This window comes from Staurois parvus, unplaced genomic scaffold (genome assembly GCF_062004578.1).
Source record: "Staurois parvus isolate SC_StPar_1 unplaced genomic scaffold, SC_StPar_1.0 ptg000168l, whole genome shotgun sequence".
Taxonomy (NCBI): domain Eukaryota; kingdom Metazoa; phylum Chordata; class Amphibia; order Anura; family Ranidae; genus Staurois; species Staurois parvus.
In genome coordinates, this window is record NW_028317964.1 from 1,902,049 (window position 1) to 1,916,824 (window position 14,776).

The 14,776-nt window shown below is 38.7% G+C and overlaps 1 protein-coding gene across 1 annotated transcript in view; it reads left to right on the forward strand.

The window, feature by feature from the left end:
• The window catches only part of IQGAP1 (IQ motif containing GTPase activating protein 1), a 254,871-nt gene that overhangs the window by 125,477 nt on the left and 114,618 nt on the right, over positions 1–14,776 (forward strand). The window contains exons 6-10 of the mRNA XM_089676402.1: positions 452–519; positions 2,475–2,588; positions 6,181–6,359; positions 8,297–8,387; positions 10,189–10,352. Coding sequence (XP_089532528.1) covers positions 452–519; positions 2,475–2,588; positions 6,181–6,359; positions 8,297–8,387; positions 10,189–10,352 — 616 coding nt within the window. The remainder of the gene's footprint in view (positions 1–451; positions 520–2,474; positions 2,589–6,180; positions 6,360–8,296; positions 8,388–10,188; positions 10,353–14,776) is intronic.

Below are 14,776 nucleotides of genomic sequence, written 5' to 3' on the forward strand. Positions count from 1 at the left end.
TTAATGTATCCTCCACAAGTCTATAAAGGCCCCTGCTGTTTTCCACTTTTCCACTGCTCATTAGGCCAGAAGATGACAGCTCATTAGCTGGCAGTTCTGGGTCATTGTCTTTGTTTGTTAATTATCACTTTCTATTTATTTATTTTTTTCCATACACATTTTTCCTTGTGATTTTTGTCTGGAAGATCCTTGTTGAAACAAGTGTATTTGGGTTTTGTCATTTAGAACACCAATGAGCTCCATCACTCACCTGCTCTTTTACCTTGGCTTTATTTTATATATTTTTTGTCATTTTGGCATACATGAGGGGAACTAAACTAAATAAGGAGCTGTCACTATTGGCAGCACCAGATGTAAGGACTGCTGATTCATCAAGAAGACCTGGAGCCGTGAATAGCGAAGTCTTCTGATATATGCCTTGATTACGTGATTTTTTTTTTTTTTTTTGCAGTTTGTACCTGTTTAAACTTGGCCTGGCCCCACAGATCCAAGACTTGTACGGGAAAGTCGAATTTACAGGTCAGTATTCACTGAATTGCTTTGTGTATCTAAATAAAATATATTCAATATACTTTATCTGTTAGTCTATGCATGTTGTATATTTGTTTATATATATATATATATATATAAACCTTATTTTAGCTGTGTATTTTGCTTTGGCAGTTTCCTGCTTTTGCTGCAGAAACTTCTGTCTGATTAATATGTCCATACTAAAGTTGAAGGGGCTATAATAACTATACAGGCTTACTTAGTTAGCAAGCTATTAGAGGTTAGCTTTCATAGAACCATCAGAACAGTAACAGTGAAAGTGGTTTGCTAACCTAGTGCTGAGGATTATTACACATTAGTCTTAGATTTAATAAATTAAAGATTTGGGGGGCATCATCAGTATCCACCTCATTAGTAGTACTGGTGGTTAAGACATAACATTTTTTTTTTTACCTTTCAAAGGTATCCAACCTATGGAACTTAGAAAAGGCCAGTCTGTGTAATCAGTTGCCCTTTTTTTTAATATCTGTCATAACAGTTCACACTATTTATAATAAGCTGTGCAAATGGTGGAAGAATTACTTTGAGAACAATTGCTAAGATTTTTTGGGAAGGTTCCCCAATACTGTACAACCACAATACAAAATAATAATTATTATTATTGTTATAATATACCATGTAATGAAGTATTTGCATCAAATAGATTGCAGATATACTATACGTTCAGAAAACAATCTGTGGAAAGGTCAGGTAGTTGGTCCACACCAAAGTGAGATTTTGATTATAGGTGTGTGTTGGGTAACCTGCTGGCTTCATGTATCTCCTGGGAAAACCAGCCATGAGATTTCTGTTCCAAAATTCCCAGCTCTATTCTTATAAATAAAAAACCCAACTTGATAAAGGGAGAAACTCTATTGGAATAATCCTAGCTGAGTGTTGATGACTGGACCCCAGGGTGCCACTAACCCGTTCTTGTTATCACTGCAGTGTATATTCCAATCTCACGTAATATCTCAGGATTTAGTTGAAGTGTAATATTCTGTTACATTGTTTGAAGTGTCACTTTAACATTTAAAACATTTAGGAGACCGTAGTGCTAATTGATGCACTTTTAAATGAGGGTTGATTAAAAAATCCAATTGGAGGAGTACAAGAACATTGTTATTGCTGACATCTTACTACTTGAGAAACTTCAACTGTTAGATGATATATTTCACTTTATAGGTGGACTGGTTCTGATAAAAATAAATACCCCTTAAACATTAAGCAATTAAATACAAATAATGGATAGTATAGGACCTTTTTAATTGTAAGCTGAAATCTTGTTAAGGGTGAATTTGAACTAAAGTCTATAATTACATCTTCCCCAAAATATGTGCAGTAAACTTGTATACTTTGTCCTGTCATTCCAGAATAATAAAAACCTACTTTGGTTTGATGTCATATAATACTTTGAAATTTTGCATTTAGCTGAAATGGGTTATCATTTCAGATTACTCATTTTAAAGCCCAGTTGTATCTTCATTGTATATGCATCACACAAATTAAAGTTGCATGAAAGAATATATATATTTTTTTGAGGTTTGACGGTTTTCTCTTTAATAGCAGTCCAGCAGCACTCTAAAATCCCCTTGATCAGGGAGTTTGACAATTGCTGACTGGGGTACAGTAGTTGGGGATGTGTTGGAGGTGAAAGAGACCACTGTACTCACACAGCTAGCAGCTGTCTTTATGTTCAGGTCACTGAATATGAAATACAGGATGGTACTGAAGCACCATTACACAACAAAGTAAGACCTATAAAACCTATATTTTCATGCAAACTACATTTGTGCAATGTATGTACTGTAAAACAACAATTGGGCTTTAAATATAATACTGAAAAATGTTTTTGGTGATTACACCAAGTTCTCATGATCATTTTTTGAAGAGGTATCAAAACTAATTATCTCATTAATCTTGCATTGTTTTTGGTGTATTTACAGCGGAAGAAATTGATATCATGAAGAGTGAACTGGAGAAGTATGGCATTCAAATGCCAGCATTTAGCAAAATTGGGGGAATATTGGCCAGTGAGCTGTCGGTGGATGAGGCTGCATGTGAGCACAGATTGTTGTATTTTTTTCTCATCGTAGATGGCTGCCAGTATTGACAAGAATCTGCATGAAATGAGAGCTAAATTTTACTTATAAGCCTTTTTATGACAGTATTACAAATATATGTGGCGGCAGGGCAGAGGAACCCTAAAGCTCTGTCAGTGCATGTTTAGGTTGTTGTCGTGTTCTGGTGCATGTTCCATCAACACCCCCAGAACTATGACTGCACTTTTACCAGCAGTTACAGTCCACTACTATTCATTGGGAGTTTGTAGGATGGCCCCCAGTGATGTCAGCATTGGGCTGCATGATTCAAAACCCCTCCTAACCACCTTGAGCACCATGGCCTATTTAAAAGAACCAGCTCCTACTGGTATAAAGGGTCAATATTTGCCAAAATTTAAGCTGTGGATGGTCCTGCTGGCACCCCTCTGCTCTACAAAAATCAATATTTCAATTGCCTTTTGTAAAAGGAACCAGCTGGAAAATTTTCAGCCGAGTAGTGCCTACAGCCAATCAGATTCAGGCACTGTCTGGGTATTCAACACCCATTGGCGCAGTGGCTACTGAATACCGAAGTCAGAAATGGGGATTCCTCAGTCAATGCCCTTTAGCATAGATGGAGGAATTGATCATTTTTTCTTGTTCAGCCCCCTGAGGAGTGGCTTAACATTATAGACCACTGAAATAAGAATAAGTCACACGCCGATCATTTTGTTCTTGTACAGAAAGTGGAAGCTGCTATTGGATTGGTAACTCCACTGTACAACTGCATAACTCTAGACTTTCATCTCACACTCTGCTTAGCTGGTTTGCTCCCAATAATGTACGGTTTCCTTGCATGGAGTACATTAATGCAGATCACATCCGCTGGTCTTGTGATCATACAGCATCAAGCAAACTTCCAGCAGCTGCAATAACATTTATTAAGTGCTGTGCTTGAGAGGATCTCAGACGTTCTGATGTTTGCTATCAATTTCTTTTCATGGGACTCTGTTTACAGACCATTTGCTTTCATCATCTAGTTAGAAACTATTCCTGGAGCTAATCATCAGTGTTAAATATACAAATTAATCAGGCAGTTTAGGAAGTTTGTCATTTGTCCCTATTATATGCATCCAGCAGGAGAAAAGTGATTACGTGCCTACATAATGCCAGAAACTATCCAGCACAGTGGGTTTTCTGGAGCCTTCTGTTATGTTCAACACTACACTTAAATGCTTGTTTGGAAGACTCAAACAATGGTCTAATAATATAATTTCAACTCTACAACCATTACATAGACTTTTTCTTTGTGGCTTTTTGTTTACAATAATGGCTGCCCCAACCCATTATGTATAAATACGTCTTAATTGAAAAGGCCTGCAAAAAGTAAGTTATAAATTCAAAGTCATACTAAAGCTTTAAATACTAAAGAATCAAATTTATTTCACCTCTGTTATACTTTGTAGCCTATTTTTTTATTTAGGAAAATTTCCATAGTTGTACAAAGTATTTATTGAGAAATGTAACAGATAAAACTTGTCAGGTGGCCAAGTTGGACATTTTCAACTACTTTCCTTTTGGCATTCTGTTGAGAGCAAATATATGAAAATTTGTGCCATGGTCGTCACTGTAGTTTTTCATGTATGGGAACATAAAACAAAGGCTGTGTTACATGGGCAAATAAAAAAAACTTAAATGCTTGTTTGGCAAGCTTGCACAGGGAGGAGAGGGGGTTTAATTGTACCGTTCTGGCAGTGACATTTAGTAAAAGGCCTCAATAGTCTGAAGGTGGCTATAGCTAGATTGGTGACCACTCGCCCTACCAGCTAATAGAGTAGTTTAGTGTGTAATTCTTTGTACACAGATACTTTAGTCTAAATATGACCAAAATTAGGCCAAAATATTACATTCTATTCCCCTAGAACAGCTTTTCTTAACTTTTTTGACATGGGGGAACCTTTGAAAGGTCAGGTTTCAGGAAAGCCCTACTAACTACTATATCTACAACTCATGGTACATCAGTACGATGCTCAGTAGGGTAGAAGATTACATTTGTGGTCAGCGGGGAGGCTCCTTGCCTTTACAGATAGATAAAAAAAGATCACCGGTATCAGTAGTTACTCATCTGAGAGACAGAAGTTGCTCATTGCCCCAGCAACCTCTGCAGGAACCTTAGATGAAAAAGACTGACCTAAAAGCTATTAAAATCTTCACAATGACATTCCCAGTTCTGGCTCTCTGTGTCAGATGTACTGTAACTCAAGACAAACATAGACTTCTGAAAAAGATCTGTTGGATGGTAAAGGATACCTTATCATGAGAGAAATACAGGGGCTCCTATTGCCAGCTTCCTTTGGAAAAGGCTAGTGAGTGCCTGTTGGTTTGAATGAACATTTTCACTGACAAGAAACCATTTAAAAAAAAATTAGGAAAGTCAAGAAATGTAAAAATCCTGTCTTCATACTTTGTTCAGGTTAGTGTAAAAGCAAGAGGGTCAGCATGACAGACATGCAACTAGTATTTTCAGAAGCAGAGGTCAACAGTGGTAGATTTTCTGGTTCTCCTATGGCAGGTTTCCTTTAAATGGACAGATTTTTTTTCTTTAAAAATGCACCATTTTGCACACAATATAGATAATTTTTTGTTGTATAATTATTAATATCGTTAATTGAGTGTCATTGCTCCTTAGCTTGCCAGATCAAGTCTATTTCCAGTGTTAGCACACATCTTTTAAGGATTATTATTAATAAGTGCTATCAAATGAATGCATTCGTAACCACATGAACGGTGTTGTTTGATAACGATCTGTCTTCTGTTTGGGTCGTAAATCAGACCTTGTAGTGCAATGCAAGGTCTTTATAAATGTCTGGGCTCTGTCCCCCACATTCTCCCCTTCCTGCATAAATCACCTGCGTATTGTACATACAAAACTTACCGGTAAAGAAAAAGCTATACTTGGCTTTCCCCATGTTTTGCCTGTGGGGCCTAAGCATGGGTGACATTCCAGTCCTTCCAGCGAGGTTCTGGGGAATGCAGAGCAGCCCAAATACCAGAGGGAATGCAGAGCAGCCCAAATAGATTGTCTCTTTGCAGGATTTGGACTTTCCAGCAATATGGAAGACAGAGGTAAGGTAAATATAAATATAACTTTTTCTTTACAGGTAAATTTTGTTTCTACTAATAGTAGGCAATTTATGCTGGGGAGGGGGCCCAGAGAGTATATGCAGACCCTGCATTACCTGCAAGGATGGCCTTCAATCTTTGCTATGCACTGTTTAGGATTTCTGTGACTGTATCCATATACTTTACTATTGTTTGTTTTCTTTTCTTTTTAAATTTTCCAAGCATAAGGATGCTTTTAGATCTTATGATTCAAATGTAATATTCAGGTGTTCGATAGACAGCAATGTGAACCTATGGCTAAAAGCAATGTCAGATTGTTTTGAGAGCCATATATGATTCACAAGGAGGAAACTCTGTTTTCATTTGCATTTTTTTTTCATTCTATAGATGGATCAGTTACTGTTAATATACAGGATTATAAATACTAGATATATTGCTTGTTAATTCTATTGACCACAAATGTATTTTTTTTTCTAATGTTCTGCAGTGCATGCAGCTGTCATTGCCATCAATGAGGCAATTGATCGAGGAGTTCCTGCGGAAACCTTCACTGCACTCAAGAATCCCAACGCCATGCTGGTGAACCTTAATGAGCCTCTGGCTACTGTCTATCAGGACACACTCTATCAAGCAAAGAAACATAAAACCGAAAATGCTAAGAAGCGGGTGAGTGACCTATCCAAAACAATTCTGTTCCCAAGTGGAAGTGCAGGTCAATTCTTTCCTTGCAAAGTGGTTACATCTCTCAGTAGCAAAGAGTCTTAAAGTTCATCTAAAGTCAAAACTTTTATTTTTTTCCTTTTTTAGTTTTGGACAGTTTGAAGGGTTAGAACAACTGTTGGATTTTTATTAATGTCCCTGCTAGGGAGATTCACTCTCACTATTTGTACGTGACCAGAAATAAAAAAAATCAGAAATTTTGAGTTTTCACCAGAACAAGCTCTAGAATGGAAATCTTCTATTGGGGATACTTGCTGTGGTGAAAACTGTCTAAAGGTTTACACCAGCAAGCTGTGCTGAATGCATCCCTGCTGGTTCACACAGTAAAGCACCGTGCCAATGTGCTTATCCCAGGGCATAGCACTGTGATATTTCAATACAACGCTGTTCACTGCAGTTCTTTGATTCATGGCAAAATATGCTATATTGAAAAAAGCAAATACTGCAAGCAGTACACTACAACAATGCCCTTTTGCCTTGTCTATGAGTTAGGGCTGTGCATAAAATAGCCTGAGTGCTTCTAGTATGAGCGAGCCCTAAGAGGGGAATCGCCTCGCTTTCGAGAGATTTTCTCTTCCTGTTATATTTACAACACAGAAAGTAAAGAGAAATGTTATTAAAAAATTGGGCCAGGTTTTAACTATTTCCTAATTTTGTCCAAAATGGAAAAATAAAAGATTTGGCTTTTGGTGCACTATAATCCCCAGGGTAGTCCTAGGCTTACACTGCCTGAATATCACGATCAATTTGTGAGTGGATAACATTCCCTTACTAACAACATGGTCATCTTTAAAGTGATACTTATTAGTTAACCATCGACCAAATCTGTTTTCATAAATTTTTTTTTAAAATAGGACTGGAAGTATTTTTTTTAAATCACTTAATCTCCGGAAGAATTACCCTCCTTCATGACCAGGTCATTTTTTGCTTTTTGCGATTTTTTATTTTAACTGACAATTGTGCGGTCATGCAAGACTGTACACAAACAAAATTTATATAATTGTTTCCCCACAAATAGAGATTTCTTTAGGTGGTATTTGATCACCAATGGGTTTTTAATTTTTTATACTATAAATGAAAAAAAACTGAACGCTTTGAAAAACCAACAATATTTTTCACTTTCTGCTATAAAACATATCCAATAAAAGAAAATGTATAAATCAAATTTCTTCATAAATTAAGGCCAATATGTATTCTGCTACATATTTTTGTTTAAAAAAAAAAAAATCCCAATAAGCATATATTCATTAGTTTACGCATACATTGTAGCATCTACAAACTAAGGTGTGTGTATATATACTGTTATTTTTTTAACACTAGTAATGGTGGCGATCAGCAACTTATAGCAGGACTGCAATATTATGGCGGGCAATCTGACACTAATTGACACTTTGTGGTAACTAGTGACACTAATACAGCGATTAGTGCTAAAAATATGCACGGTCACTGTACTAATGTTACTGGCTGGAAAGGGGTTAAACATCTAGCGTGATAAAAGGGTTAAATATGTGCAAAATCACTGTTTTTGTGCTTTCACTGTGCTTTCACTGAGGGATGTGCTGGTTTTTATTCTCTGCTTTGTAGGGAAACAAAATCCAGCACATCTCCACTGGCAGGACAGAGCTCTGCCTTGTTTACATAGGCAGAGCTCTGTTATGTCTTTCTCCTGCTGATCAGTGGGCGCCAGTGGTGATCCATTGGCCGGTACTCGCTGATCGGCTTGTGCTGTCTCTATGTGATCCGGTGCAGGAGAACCACTCTGCTGCCATAGGTTTTGCGGTTGACAAGTGAGATTCTGTACAGAATGTGTGCCTGTCCGCTTTAAATGTCTGTACCAATGGATGATTATCCTTCAGTAATTCTGTTTGTTCCTCTCTGTCCAGGTAACTACAGAGAATGCAGGAGAAGAACGTGATGTATATGAGGAATTACTAACCCAAGCAGAAATTCAAGGAAATGTCAACAAAGTAAACTGTAAGTACTCTGCTTTACTACTGAATAGTTTTCCATTGTCCTTTAGCTAGGTCTGTTTATTGATTAGGGCCTATAGCCTTTGGAATTTTTTTTAGATGAGAATTTTTATATTTACAGTTTTATCAGAGTATGTTAAAGCATATCTAAACCCAAAAACAAAAATGTAACATAAGGAATATAAGCATAGTCACCCTAGGACAGGCCTATAGAACACCCCCCATCTCTGTATTTCAATTACGTTAGAGTTAAGGGGGTTTTGTAGTTCACAGAAGATAGCTGATAACAAAATTAGATTTTTAAAGTGTTTGTAAAGGTAACTGTTTTTAAATTAAAATAACAAACGTGGCGTACCTACCTTTTTTCTCTGCAGTGGTTTTGCATAGAGCAGCACTGGACCTTCTCTTTTGAGGTCCCCTGCTGGTGCTCTCTGCTCCTCCTCTTCTTTGTCTGCCCCCCATAGCAAGAGGCTTGCTATGGGGGCAGACGTGTGGGCACTCTCCTGTAGCTCTGCTGTGTGTCCATTGGCCTGCCACCTGCTCTCTCCTCATTGGTTTTGGCTGACAGCAGGAGGGGCCAATGGCTCCTTTCCGAGGCTCAAGTGAGACCAGGAAGAGGAGAGAAGAGTTGCAGAAGATAAGCTCAGCTCTGGATTGAGAATGAAGTCCATTAAGTGTTTGGGGGGCTGGGGGGAGCTGCTATTGAAAGTGTTTTTACCTTAATGCAGAGAATTCATTAAGGTAGGAAATCTTTTACCTTTAGAACAACTTTAAGTGCAGTGCACAGAAAGTTACAAGGACACTGGATTTCTGACAGGATTAACACATTTTTGTATTATATTCTTTCAAGAATGTATTTAGACTGAAAAACGAATGCACACACAACATCTAGAGATTGGTAACCTACAATATATTAAATTTTTTGTTCTTGGGTTTAGTTTTATTTTAAGAAGGTTTAAACTTTGTTTCTAAGTCTCGTTCGTAATGTTATATGTACATTGGTACAGCTATATTTGCCCATTACATAAGCAGTTTTTGTTTCCTGCTCCATTTATCTCATGGAAACGGTCCAGTGACTGGAGAAAAATAGACTTTCAGCAAACATTGAGGATGACAAACCCTCAGATCACGTGGTAGGCAGAAACCATGTCATCTGTGCCTTGGCAGTAATTGACGTGAACAGAATTTTCTATTAATGGCAAGACATATGTAACTTTTTACTGTGTTTTTTTTATTTTTTTTTATGGTAGGTCCATTTTAACTTGCTGCCACACATGCAACACACATGTGCAGCGGTAAAAGCTTGGGCTTTAACAACTACATGCGCCATAGGCAACCAGTTTTTCTGTGCAGAGAGCACAATCCCAGCACAGAGACCAAGCTGTCAAAGACAGCTTTCCATCCAGACTAAGGATCAGTATCTGGCCACTGTGATAGTCACAGTGGTCACATATTTGCCATTCCTTCCCAACCCTGGGCGTTCAGTACTTTTTAAAGGGACAGCAGGGCAGGTGGTAAGGGGTTAAAGCATTTTAAAAATAATAAATACATTTAAGAATATAAGTATGCCTCCAGATCAATATGGGCCTCAAGCCACGCTGCCCCTTACATGTTTTCTAACCTACCATATAGAATTTTTTTTTATATCAGACGTTTTCCCCCATTTTTGGTAAAATACACATGTAAATTATTTCTTTTGGTATAATTATAGGCAGGTATTAATACTGATCTTTCATTCCAAAATATTATTTTTCCCCCAGATTCTCAAATTATTAACCTTTCAATATGTTCTGTTTTCTGTTTAGTACGAGCAGCTGTAGATCGAGTAGACAATGCTCTGGAGACTGGCAGCCCCCCTGTCTTGTTTGATGCCCTTAGCAGTCAAGCACTTGCAATAAGAGGACTCCAGAGAGACAATTCTGAGTGGTATCTAAAACAGCTACAGAGCGATAAGCAGCAGAAACTAGAGGTAAGTTACTGTGTGTGTGTGTGTGTATATACACACGAGGTGTTATGAAAAGAAACTCAAAGCATACCTATGAGCATACCCATGAAACATTTTTAGTTTAGCTGCATATTCCTTCAAACGTCTTCAAAATATTTTTCTGTAAAATGTAATTGAAATTTCCTTTCATTCATAGTTGACACAAGCCAGCAAGAAGTTAATGTAAGGAGTATGGGCATTCCTTTACACACAATGGGGGGATTTACTAACGCTAGTTCACTCAGAATCTCGTGCACCTGTACATGGTGGACAATCAGCTTCTAACCTCAGCTTGTTCAATTAAGCTTTAGCAATAAAACCTGGAAGCTGATTGATTTCTATGCAGAAGTGCACGAGATTCTGAATAAACCAGCTTTAGTAAATCAACCCCAATGTTTAACTCCTTCCCGTTGGCTGTACGCATATATGCGGCTTCTCAGCGGGTGGGCCTGAACACTGAGAGGCCCAATATATGCGGAACAAAAGATAAACAAAACTGTGCCGAGAGCACATGCTGTGCGCACTCCCAGCACAGTTACCAGCGGCTAATGGAAAGCTCATGATCACTACTTGAGATCGAGAGCTCTACGATCATGTGACTGCTGGGACAACCAATCACAGCGGTCACATGATCAGAAACCCTATCCCGCCTCCTGGCATCTGAAACCCCTTAAAGGGCTGTGAGGCATGTGCGCAAAGGGGTTAAAGTACATCAAAACCCCAAAACAAAAAATTTGATATATTGGAGCTTACTTGTCCTTAGATATGGTGACTGCCTTAATTTTTCTTTTTTAGAGATAGCCTGAAAAAAAAACCAGAACCAATGGCATCAAAGCTAAGGATCTGTGAACCTCAATAGATTATTATTTTTTGTTCTTGGATATAGATGTACTTTAAATATTTCCTGTAGGTGTGTTTCATCCATGTATTAAAGTACACCTTCTTAGTGTTAAAGTACCTAAACGGACCCTCAGGGGGCTGCATGAAAACCAGTGCTAAACTTTGTTAGAGCGCTCCAGGATTTGGGGGCCCCAACACACAAACAGACTACAAGGGTACATGCACTAAAGGGTACATGCTTTTGGACATAGTGACAAGTAATCTTTAAGCTGGTTGGCTGGAATTATCCTTTAGAAGCTCATTTCAAAACATTGCACCTTGTTTTATATATAAAATGGCTGCTGTAATCATCCTGACCTCATTGTAACCCCTCACTTACGTATAGTCTACCTTGTCCATGCATGTAACATAAACATTAACATTAGGGGAAAAGAAGTGCATGCTGCTTTTTTTTTCCATAACACTGGTGATACCCAGTGCGAATTTCATCTGGTTCCTAAAGTACCAGACAAATTCACTCCATGGGTGGACCTGCTATGCAAGATCCTTTGATTGAAAAACTGAAGGAGCTGGATGGAAAGTGTTCAACCTGCATCCAATCAGAAAACAATAGGCTCAGTGCGAGATTCGTCCATGATTACTGTATAGCGTGGATGGTGGAATTTGTTGGATTTTCTCATTCTGCTTGCAGGCTGAACAAAAAAAAAAAAAATTTTATTGCACAGCCAGCTTTAGAGACCCTGTTGCCATCAATATCTACCATTTTTACTTTTAATTTTTATCGCAGTTTCAGTAAAATACAAAGCCAGCAGTAATGTAAGAACAGGCTTGTACAAAGGACAAAATGTTTGATAGAACATGAGAATTTACAGGAAACTTCAATATCAATCCGTATTACTCGCAAAGAACATGTAAGATAAAGGAGGGAAATGCACAAATTCCCATAACATTACTATAATTTGCCCCCAAACATAACCCATGTCACAGCCCGGAGCTTTCTGAAGTATACTGCTTCAATATCAACTATTTTTAACTATAGTCTACAGCAGTGTACTGAGTGTTTCATCCATAGATCAGAAACACTCAGTACACTGCTGGACACTTCCCTCTTATCTCCAACATCAGTGGCTGCAGAAACAAAAGAGCCCATCTCTCCTGCTCACAGCCTCTGCACTGTCAACACAGCACAAATCTGGCCATAGTTGGATCAAAATTTGGCCAGTTCAGCAGGATCCTGCCGAATTTTGATGTGCAGCCATTCTTTTTCGACAGAAGTCGATCATCACAATGTTGGAATACAATGTCTCAATGAAGTAGATTCCTCCATCCACCGCTCTTGTGTGGATAGATAAATCTGTTTATTTTTTGACTTCATGAAAAAAAGAGACCCATCTATGGTCTCTACTGAGAGCAGTAATCAGCAGGATCCCTGAATAATGCAACAGTCCTGGAAGTGTAAATTTCTGCAACAGTGAAACAGCAGCTGAATCTGACATTAGAGGCACTATTTTGAGAACATAAAAGGAGTCTTAATGGGTATGTTTTTGGCACTTCCACTGGGGTTGCCAGCTTAAACCGTAAGCTGTGGTGACAAGGTCTCTTTAAAGCCTATCTCTGGGAGGGAAAAAGTTCTCTCTTGCAGTGGGGCTGCCCCTGCACTACAAGGGTTACATCCTCATTCAGTTCTAGAGGCTTGAAAAAAGCGGTTTTACTCCCTTGGCAGTCAGCGCTCTGCATTGGTCTTGATGACATCAGAAGACCCACGACTGCTGGAGCATAGGGTAGAAGAGATCCTACAACCCAGAGGAGCCTGCAAGAGCAGAAGATTGGGTAGATAAAAGTGCTTTTAGTGGCTTACTAGACATAAACAGGCATTAGTAGCAGAACGTAACTGTATCTGAACACCACAAACTGAAAACCCTACTAAAATTAATTTTTAATATTCAAAGCATCCATCCATGTCTCCATTCTTTTTTTGTCGAGAAATTACTTTGAAAAACACCCCCCTAGCATTTCTGGCCGTGGCAATCTTGAATAAGGGCAGATGATTCATGTAGCATGTACTTCCTGGAATCCATCTACCCTTAGCTCCATCAGCCCCTTCTTCAGGTGAAAAAAAAACGCCTATGAAGACTCTTGAGCTGTATGACATCATTTTGGCCTAGGCCAGGAACCAAAAATGTAAAAAAAAGTTTAAAACAAGTGAATATAATAGACCTTCCTATCTATTTACTAATACTAGTAGCTTAAGGATTAAAAATAGTTAAGACTTTAGTGTCGCTCTAACCCTCGCAGTGCGGTGGCAGACCCGCTGCAAGGGAGCCATTTTGTCTCCCCCAGAGTTCAGCTTTAAAGGCTAAGTTCACCTTTTTTTTTTTTCTGAAATCCAGCTCCCCTATGTAACAATATACCATTAATGTACCTCGGTTGCAGAAAAATACAAGCTTTCTTTGATTTTGAGAACAAGGCCTTACCTTAGCCCTTCTGTATTTCTTAGAAAGCTTCATCGCTTGCTGGCATGTAGCTTTAGGACAGAGAAGCCAGTAAGACACAGGAAGGAGATTACTAGCTGACCTCATTAGCACACACATCCTGCACTGACCTCATGAAAACACTCACCTTTCAACCATCAACTATTTTTTCACAGTATCACCGCCATTTCTCTATAGGTGCATTTGCTTGGCTACCCCAGCATCCCTTCAGATGGGCTCGGGCTGCATGCAGCCCATGGGACACCCCTGATGTGGTACAAGGGCCTTCCTGATTGGATATAGAGGGATTGCATAGATGGTGTGTCATCCTATGATATAGTTTTGCTAAATCTAAAGGAGATTGTACAGAGATTATACGATCAGGTTGTATATTGTATGGCCACATTTATACACCTAAAATTACCTAGTTTTGCTTTTAGTGTCATTAATTGTTTATGGCACACCAAATACAGAAGCAAACACATGTTTTGTCACATGAAAAAATGGGTGACAAACGCAAACATACAACCCACATTACGCCAAAATGTCCCATAAGCTACTTTGCCACGTGTAGCACAGCCCATTGAAATCCATGGGCCGTCCTAAGTGTGTCATTGGAAAAATGAGCCAAAGAAATGTGCTCCAACAATGATACTGTAGGTGTGAATGGGGCCTGAAAGTGAAATTGGTTTGTTTACACAAGAACAATGAGGCTCCATTCATATCTCTGTTTTCAAATGCATGGCAAACTGCACAGAAAATGCATGCTTCGTCAAGCATTTTCAGAAACACGGTGCAAATGTTCACCGTGTTTGTGTTGTCATTACATGTTAAAGGAACCCCAAGTGCGGCAAATGCACCAAAAACTGCAGTAACACACCATGCTCACCTCCAAAAGCTTTGGAGCATCTCTGGGGCTATTGTATGTAGGGCAGACCATTCATTTGAAAACACTTCAAATTGCCCCAAAACAAATGCCTGCGGGAATATGAGTTTCGCTACATGGAGATGTGAATGGGGCCTGACAACTGGGTGTCTCCGTCCACTTCTTCCTTGTATAAAGATGGCCATACACTATGCAATCTGATTGTACAATCT